Raw genomic sequence first — 10,141 nt, forward strand, 5'->3', positions numbered from 1 at the left:
CCTTCCATGGGTATTTGGTTCCCCCTTTTAAGAAGGAATGAAATGTCCACCTTTTGGTCTTCTTTCTGTCTAAGCCAGTTACAGGGCTGTTTCCATGTGGAGGATCAGCAAATCATGTTACTTGTAACGCTCCAAACCAGGAAGTTTGGGAGTGTCCCAGCCATTGAGCTGTTTAAGACATTAAAATATAAGGCTACATGTGTGTCTCCTTCATTCGGGAATCCAGAACATTGGGGCAGGTAGTGAGGAACTTGTACCATCGCCATCAGATGATTTGAGCAGGATTAATTGACAAGTGCAACATAGACACATGAAAAACAATAGTATAAATATCATTTGTGTCATAAATAAAAGTTTGTGAAGACTTTACATGGCCTTCTTTTTATTCTGAACTTCCACGTCTGGTAAGCCTAATATTCCCATACTACAGATAAACACTGAATTGAGAGACTTGCCTGGGCAGTCATTTATCAAACAGTAATGGCAATGAGGCAGAACAATAGACACAACAAGCACGATAGCTCAAAGTCCTTGCTATGAAGGAGTTTGTAGAGAGAATCCCTTATAAGTATCACCTGCCAATAAAAAAGCCAATAGCCAATGAGTTGAGGCAGGATATACTAGATCAGACACTGGCAGGAAGAGAGGATTCTGGGAGAGAGAATAAAAGGAGACTAGAAAGAGATTTAAGAAAGCCATGGGGAAATGGACATAAACCATCAGGTAAAGTACTCAGGGAGATGCTGAGGAGATGGACATGGACCATCAGGTAAAGTACTCAGGGAGATGCTGAGGAGAGGGACATAAACCATCAGGTAAAGTACTCAGGGAGATGCTGAGGAGAGGGACATGAGCCATCAGGTAAAAGTAATTAGTCTCACTCAGAGTCGTCAATTGCGGAGCTTGGGCTGGGATAGGAAAATTTGGAATTTAATTTTTTTTAATATGTAAGCTATTGGCTATAGTGTAAATATTGATGCTAAGGAAATGTGAAAAGTTTGACAAAAGCAGTTCATACCATGAACTGATACATATTTCTGAGGTAATACATTATATATTATGCAACTTTAAATGTGTTTGCAAACAATAACATCCCTCAAATTTATTAAGTACAAATCTGACATCTATTGCTGTGAAATTTTATATACAAAAAGACAGATGCCTCACCTGCTCAAACAGAGAGCAAAGAAACATCTATAACTAAATTGTGCACATTGCACATTCCATATTTTTTTAAATGCAGAAATGTGTATTACCACTGAAAGCTTATATGTTCACAGAAAATTTAAAAAACAAAAACAAAAACAAAAAAACCAGAAAGACAGGCCTGCCATGATTTACCCTCAGCAATGTTGAGAAGACTCCAGAGGAAGGGATCATGGTTGAGACCCATGTGATGGGAAGACCTTCGTTCAATAATCTGTAGAAAAGAATACTAAGTAATTATAGCCACTGCAGAAGCTCTGTAATGGGAACTCAGCTGTTCACAGGGCAGAGAGAACTCAGTGTCACTAGAACATGGAGGGAAATAAGAGGGAGATGAGGTGGGCAGGAGCTAGAGTAGGACCTTTAAGCCATGAGGAGCAGTTTGGTTCTTGTGCTACAGGTGACAGGAAAGCATTGGGGAGTCTGTGTGTTATGCATGTGGGGTGAGGTGGGGAATCAATGATGAAGGATGGGCTTACGGTTTTTAAATAACTGTCTGAAGACTAGACTTCCAGGGATCATCTCTGTGGTTTTTAAATACCTGTCTGTAGGATGGAGGCCTTGAATGGACAGAATTGAGGTTGAAGTAGAACAATTAGTTGACCTCTAAGAACAGGATCATGGCGTCTTCAAGTAGAATGCCACCGACAATGCAGACGGAGAGATGTTCTGTGTTTTGGGGGTGTGTGGTGAAGAGGGGGAAGGTAGAACTACTGGGACTTATTGTTGAGTTAGCACCACATTAAAAAGGCATATAGTACACTGCAATGGTATAAGAAATAGGCTAGGCTGGTTTGAGTACAAACCTTGCCACTTGCTAACTTTAACTTGGTTGTATAAATGTTGTTTTTGTGCTGCTGGGATCAAACACAGGGGCCTCATTCATTCAAGGCATGTGCTCTGCCCCAAGCTATTCCCCCAGCTCCTGACATGTTACTTTAAAAAACAAAACAAAACAGTCTCTGCTCCAGCTCAGTAAATTCCTCAGTAAATGTGAATCATTGTAATGTGCTTGGTCAAGTGAGTTTGTGAATAAATGAGGAAAACAGAGAATAATGGTACCATAGGACTGCAGGAAGGAGATGGGGAGAAAGAAACTTTTAAAAGTTGAAATATTACACTGCTAGAGAAATTATCACTCAGAAAGTACTAGTTATCTTCTCTTCTAATAAGAAAATTGTCACAGCAAAATTGCCATTTTTAGATAGCAATTGTCTTTTTAAAAGAAGAAAAAAATGGTTCTGAGTTGGGTAGGGAATGGAATAGAGTTGTAGTGGGACCACCCCTGCCGAGTGCTTTCTGCATGTGGAGTGGACTGAGAGGCTGTCACGCAGAGCCCAGCCCCACCTGGTAGGTGACAGTGAATTCCAACTCTGTCATATGCTGGTCTTCAGTACTGTTGAGATTTCTTCAGTCCTAACCTTGTACTCGCTGTAATTCAAGGTATAAAAGCTGCTTTAGCTCTGAACACAGTCATCCCAGTGGCAGCAGTGTTAACCCAAACCCATGTGCTGTTCAGAAAGAAGACAGCAGCTGACCAGTCAGTCTGTGGCTGCTCTGTTGATGAGGTGTGCGTTTCAACGTGCTGTTTACTAAGAAACCCAAACATCTTCATCTGAGACAAACTTAATCTAGTTCTCAGCAGCTTAATGATGTTGTTTGTAGTTGGAAATCTTGATAATTTAACTTTTCTTTGTTTTGAGAAACAGTCATTTATAAGGTCTTATTAAGTAACAGTCTATAACATTGTAAGGTGTGCTTGATTTTTCAGCATACTATCTTACAGCATACTGTTGGGGATGCTGGACTTGTTACTGGGATGTGGCTATTTTTCATCAGTACTTTCAGAGCTTCCTAATACTATTAATTTATACAGGCTTGAAATTGGGTTTATTTTAGCATATTTTTTAATTATGTATATATAATATGTATTATAGTGACTCTTCCCATAAGAGTTACAAATACCCAATATGATCTTTGATTATAACCACTTAATCCAACAGCTAATATTTAGTGATCATAATGTTGTATAGCCAAATATTTAGGAGCTATATATTAGAAAAAAGCTATTTGACATATATCAAACATTACATACCTACATACATCAAATATCAAAGGAAAATTGGCTAACAGCAAAGGGAATAATCTTATATATGGTTAAGATGTCAAATGAAGTATTAACTCACAGTCATTTTTTATGGAGAACACATAAATTGAACTTTTTATTTTTAGTTCCTCATCTTCCCTTCAGAGTTAAATGATGGGAAATTACTCTCAGTCCCCAAACTACTGTTATGCATCATTCAAAAAAGCCCTGACAAGCTAGCCTCTCTAGTAGTGATGAGATTTATGACTTTACCTCCTCAGTCTTCCGTAGCTCTGTCTACACCATCAAATTGATTAGTAGGCAGTGGTGGGCAAGAAAAGAAAGGCAGTGCTTAGATCTAGCTGGTGTCCATCACTTTAATGAACTGCTCAGAGACAGTTAATATTGTCCTTGATTCTCATTATAGCTGGCATGTCCAAATCTTTTTTCAGTGTTTCTCCTTCCTTTTTCTCCCTTGCAGGGCCCACTGGAAAATGACTTGGTGGTTCATGTAGCACTTGTAGCAGAAAGCCAACGGTGAGATGCAGATGAGTGTGTATTCTTCTGTGGGAAAGGGAGGGATGCTGCTTCATGTTTATGATATTGAGGGTGGAGGGGTGCTGCTTCATGTTTATAGTATTGAGGCAGCAGAGGAAATAAAACTTGGCAGTTTCTGGCATATCATCAGTGTGACCTTACATGTCATGGAGAATACTTTTCATATCTAAGCATGGATGTTAATTTAAGAAGTTCGTGCCCATAGATTACAGAGATTATCAAAATCATTACCGGCCTTTCTGACTGCCCCCCAAGGCTCCCAATGCTTTGGGGAAGAAGCCTTTGAGGGCTATGGATTCTGGCATCCATGGTGTACTGCAGATAGTGACAGAGTTACCATATGGTCCAAGCTAGCCCTGTCTGTTTCTTTTACCTCCTTCATTCATATTTCCTGAACTATAAATGCATTGTCTAAAAATAACTCTCTCTTCTTCCCTCTCCACCGCATCTCTCTGATCTCTATTTAGCCTTCAAGTTTTTCTCAATACATATGGTATTCAAACTCAGACTCCTCAGCAGGTGGAGCCTATTCAGATCTGGCCTCAGCAGGAGCTTGTAAAAGTAAGTGATTCTCTGTCTTTCTCCCTTGCAGAGGTATTAGAACAAAATTGTTGGACTTAATTCAAAGGCAAAGTGCATAGTTAAATTTAAATCCTGAGAGAAGAGCACTGTCTTAAAGTTGGTAATTAAGTTGACTCCTCCACTTTATCAGATGTTAACTTAAAAACAAAATGAACAAAATCCTTCATTGTGTGTGTTTGTACATTATATTCATGGGTCCTGTTGATTTCTTTTCCTGTTAAAAACAATTCCTGGCCTTGACTAAGCACTTTCAATAACAAATGAGTCTCAATTTTAGTTGTCATGTGTAAAGTTATCATTCATAGTTTTGTTTTATTTTCCCTCATATTACCTTAAAAACTCAGTTTTTAAAGTATTTTTTTTCTGATAATCACTGCCCCCCTTCTCCCTGCTTTACTTTTTGGAAGGTGAAATCATTCTTATATGTTTCACTTGTTGAGTCTACAGAAATTAAATGATAATGTCTGGCTTTGATGTGGTTACATGCCTGTTTGGGGTTGAGACTAAAAGTTGCCTGGGAACCTTTCAAGTGCACCAATCTGAAGATGGGTGCAGAGGTGCCATGTTTGTGAATGCTCCTGCTTTTTGGAGACGGAATTATAAACCCCGCTAGTTACTTATAACCTCATGTTATTTAATAATTGGTGTCAAAGGTCCAGAAAGAAGCTATCCACTGCTTGACAGAAGTTTTTATAATAATGCCTCCCAAGTAATTAAGGTTAAGTTGATATAAATGACAGTAGTCATAGCCTTGAATGTTATTTAAGAATGAAGGCTGAGAGAAGTAAGATATGTGTTGTTAAATAGGGAATTGCAGTGGCCCATAGGCTGTGGTGGTCACCGGACTGGACTTGCCAAAAAGATAGCATGGAAGAAAGCCTAGGTTTCAGGACACAAAGAATATTATCTCTTAGAGAATCACTATGCTTCTTTAAAAGGCATAGGCCTTTGGACCAGTGAGATGGGTCTAAGGGTGAGAACACTACCTCCACACCCAAGACTGAGATCTCCAGAACCCACATTGGGCAAGACAAGGTATCTTCTGACCTTCACACACATGCTGTGGCACTTGTATACCCACACAATCAAGAAAGCTTAAATGTGTCAAAGTTTTATGTGCATCCCTTCTCTTCCCATCCACTCACCACACAGCAGAAAAATAATATAAGGATTCTTAAGATAGGTAACAACACGTGAAATGAAATCACACTCCTGAGTGGAAAACCCCATGATGGATGTGATTTTGTGTGTGTTGTTGTTGTTGTTGTGCTGTGTTGGTTTGTTTGATGATAAACAAGATCAGGAACTGAGGAGTTGTAAGGAGAAAAGGTGACCAGAATTCAGAACTTCACATCGTACCACTAGGCACAGACTACTTCAGCTGAGATTCTTCATGGTTCCTCACTGAAAGTGCTACAGAATAGAAAGGAAGGTTAGTCCTGATAAGCATAGCTTTAAGCAAGTTTAACCCAAACCTCATTCTTCAAGTCTAATTAAAATGAGTACATTTTTAATGGTAGGTAATCTTCTACCAGATGACATGCAAGTCCAAATGTAAAAGACCAGTCAGCATAGATAACAAAGCACTTGAAACTTGCTTTTATCCATTCATCAGCAAACACCTGGCATCTGCAAAGCACTGTGGGTCACTTAAATGACCTCTGAATATAGTGATGTATATGGCATAAAAATAAAAACAACAAGAAAACAGTTAATCATAGTCCATTCTGATAATAGCTACAATAGGTATTTGTACCAAGTGCTGTGGGATCACACAGACAGTAGAAAGTAATCTAAGTATCTGAATCAGGCATGTCCTGACTTACATTTCATTGTTTTAAACATGATATGAGCAAATGATGTATACTTTGGTGGTGGAATATGACAAGACAAATTTATGACCAAGAGCCTGGCTTCTCTGTGCTTATGTGAAGATGGAAGAGTATATGTTGATTGTGGGTACATCCTGTCTTCCAAACCAGCTGCTATGTGGGCTTCCTCCCCTAAGATACGTTGTTTAAAACCACCCGTTGTAAGTCTGCCTTTTAAAGAAAAAAAAAGTCTTCTCGCTAATTATATTTTGATGCACACATGTTGATGGCAGTCACTGCTCCTTTTCTTCTGAGAAGCTGCGTCCTAATTCAGCTAGCTAATGAGGATATAAGGACAGACAACTGGAAGCAGGGCGTATGCCTTGAACGCTTGAAGCTTGTAATGTGATGACTGCTGAGATTTGTATCAGGGTGATCTGATACAGTACGAACTTAGTATGAAGCATGTCTGTATTTTTAAGTGGTTTGCACACTTCTACGTGTTTCGGCATACTAGTTGTATGAGTGTATATACATGGAGGCAGCCTCACCAGGCACCACCTACTTAGCTGTCAAAGCTTCCTTGTCATGGTTCAGAAAACAAAGGAGAATCCTTTTACTATACTAAAGAGTAGCAGCCCTACCAAAGTAAACTGATTTTAACTTATGCATGATTGGTGAATTTTACTTATTGTCCAAAAGAAATATAACATAACTTAGTCATACTGTTATTTCAGAAAATGTAAAAATATCTGTGGGAAGGCATTTCAAATCTACTGTCTTGTGCTGCAATCTCGGTTCTTTAAAGTCCCTGCTACCCATACAATAGGCTATGGGAGGTCATTCCTTTTGGCTTACTCACCTATCCATCAAGCACTGTGCCAATCAAGGAATAATCTTCTCAAGAATGCACAATTCAAAAGGAGAGATAACACAAGAGCTCATTGACGTAAGAGAGAACCCTACTACATCGGTTTTGTATATGATGATGTCATTTGCAGATACTTCAAATCACAATCATATTGTATAGAATGAGTTTGATTATGCATATAGAAAAATTTAGGGTTTTTCATGTCATCAAATGCAAAACCAAATTCATTCTAGGCAGAGTAAACATTGAAGTACTTTAAATTTTTATTACATTTAATTTATTTATCTTACCTTCCACAACACACATGTGGTAGCCAGAGAACAACCTGTAGCTGTCAGTTTTCTCTTACTCAGGAAATAAAATCCTTACTTAGGCTTGGAGGCAGGTGCCCTCACCTATTGAGCCATCTTGTCAATCCCATTTAAGTATTTTAAAGTGATTTAAGTATAAAATCAATTAGAAGTAAAGATAGAGGAATGTATTTTTATAGCTTACTGAGACAGAAAGGCCACACTTACAATACCAACACCAAAAAAGTAATTCAGAAGATGACTGGCAAATGTCACTAAATAAAGCATATAACCATAATAATATCAATCCTGACTGTGAAATTCTCTAGTCAAAAATATATTACTATTGGAACACCACTCACTGAAGTGATGTCTCACCTACTATGTAATGTAAAAAATATTTTTTTATAATTTCGTTTTTCCTCATGGCCACTTAGTTCCCAATAGCAATGACTCTGAGACTAATTATTTATTATTAAATGCCTAGGCCACAAGCTTTGGCTTATCCCTGAATAGCTTGTAATTTATCTAACTCATTCAAACTACTCTTTGTTGCGGGAAGTATTAAAGAAACGAAACAGCTTGTTCCCTCAGTTGTGCCAGCAATTCTTAGCCCCAGAGGCCTGGCTCAGGGCTCCTGAAATTTTCCCACCCAATTCGCTAGGTTCCCCCTGGTGGGTCACTACCAAGCCAGCCCCATGCTTCAAAACCCCTAGGATCTTTGTGGTACATCTCAGGTAAACCCATGCTTTGCCACCGTACCTCTTGAACCCAGATGAGCTGCTGCATGAAGGAAAACACAACACAAACTTAGTTCAGAAACAACAGTAACTCAATGGCTGGGCACAACAACTAAAATCCTAACTTGTAAGCCTTATTAAATCTAAATCCTCCGGTGGCAAATCCTGACGGATCCTCCACTGAAACCAGGCGACACATCTTGTCCTCACACTATCCCTGTCCAAAAGGACCTAACTCTCTCCTGCTTCCTCTCTTCCCCTCTACAACCTGGAAGTCCCGCCTACTTGCTCAGCGATTGGCATCCTTATTCGTTAGGAGATTGGTTCACAAGAAGTCACCTGAGTTTGACTCACTCTTTGTCCACAGCCCCTCCCTGGACAGTGGAATTAGCATCAACATACAAACAGCACCAGGCCCATCCACAACAACTTTTTTTTAAAATTTTTATTATTTTCTTTATTTACATTTCAAATGTTATCCCCTTCCCTAGTTTCCCCTCCGAAACACCCTATCCAATTTCCCCCCTCCCCCTGCTCACCAACCCACCACTCCCGCTTCCCTGTCCTGGCATTCAACTATACTGGGGCATGGAGCCTTCACAGGAGCAAGGACCTCTCCTCCCATTGATGTCCAACTAGGCCATCCTCTGCTACATATGCAACTGGAGCCATGAGTCCCTCCTTCAGCTCCTTGGGTCCTTTCTCTAGCTCCACCATTAGGGACCCTGTGCTCAGTCCAACTGTTGGCCTGCGAGCCTCTACTTCTGTATTTGTCAGGCACTGGTAGAGCCTCTCAGGAGACAGCTACATCAGGCTCCTGTCAGCAAGTACTTGTTGGCATCCACAATAGTGTCTGGGTTTGGTGACTGTATACGGGATGGATTCGCAGGTGGGGCAGTCTCTGGATGGCCTTTCCTTCAGTCTCTGCTCCATAGTTAGTCTCTGCAACTCCTTCCATGGGTATTTTGGACTTTCTTCTTCTTGAGCTTTATGTGGTCTGTGAATTGTATCTGGGGTATTCCAAGCTTCTGGGCTAATAGCCACTTATCAGTGAGTGCATACCATGTGTATTCTTTTGTGATTGCATTACCTCACTCAGGATGATATTTTCTAGTTCCATCCGTTTCCCTAAGAATTCATTGTTCACGAAGTCATTGTTTTTAATAGCTGAGTAGTACTCGGTTGTGTAAATGTACCACATTTTCTGTCTCCATTCAAACTACTCTAACCATTTGGTTAGTTACATCTCCTTCAGTCCTGGCACACTTCTTCCTTCACAGCTCCTCAGGTCTCTTCTGTTTGTCTTCTCGAATCTCTCCCTGTGGCTCTTTTTATTCTCATGCTATTTCCCAGAATCCTCTCCCTTCCTTCCAGTGTTCCACCTCCTTTTTCCTGCCTCACCTCATTAGCCATCAGCTTTTTTTAAAAAAACAGGTGATGCTTATAAGAGATTCTCTCTATGGTGTAGTTCTCAAATTTTCACACATTGAAGGCTGAATAACCATTTACTTCAAAGGATAAAGCTATCTTACAAAAAGGACAAATACTCAGCAGAAAGGGGAACATGAAAAATCGAGACCATGAACATTTAGTACACTGGAAAAATTACCCAAAAATATTTGAATATAGGAGTGTGAAAGTAAAATGAAATATCATTTCAACCCAAAAGACTGACATAAAAACATATTTAAATTTTATATCTCAATCTCTATCTCTAGATTGATAGATTCAGAAAGAAAGTACAGTCTGTTTAGTCAAGCAAGTCTAAAATATTATCTTGTAGATACAATTGCATACTGTCCAAAGATGTTACTTGAATTTTTTTTTCATAACAAATTGTTGGGAACCAATTTCATCAGGAGGTGGAGGCTACAGAGGTAAAGGGCTTCTTGATTGGATGTTTTTTGCTTGTTTGGTTTTTGTTTGGGTTTTTTTTGTTTTGTTTTGTTTTGGTTTGGTTTTTGGTTTTTCGAGACAGGGTTTCTCTGTGTAGCCCT

General features: G+C 39.4%; 1 protein-coding gene across 7 annotated transcripts in view; it reads left to right on the plus strand.

Moving 5' to 3' along the window:
• Phkb (phosphorylase kinase regulatory subunit beta) overlaps positions 1-10,141 on the plus strand; it is a 210,521-nt gene that overhangs the window by 148,991 nt on the left and 51,389 nt on the right. For all 7 annotated transcript variants that reach the window (XM_031340678.1, XM_031340676.1, XM_031340673.1 and 4 more), the window contains 2 exons: positions 3,774-3,829; positions 4,318-4,411. In XM_031340678.1, coding sequence (XP_031196538.1) covers positions 3,774-3,829; positions 4,318-4,411 — 150 coding nt within the window. The remainder of the gene's footprint in view (positions 1-3,773; positions 3,830-4,317; positions 4,412-10,141) is intronic.

The sequence above is a fragment of the Mastomys coucha genome, unplaced genomic scaffold (assembly GCF_008632895.1).
Source record: "Mastomys coucha isolate ucsf_1 unplaced genomic scaffold, UCSF_Mcou_1 pScaffold22, whole genome shotgun sequence".
Classification (NCBI taxonomy): Eukaryota; Metazoa; Chordata; class Mammalia; order Rodentia; family Muridae; genus Mastomys; species Mastomys coucha.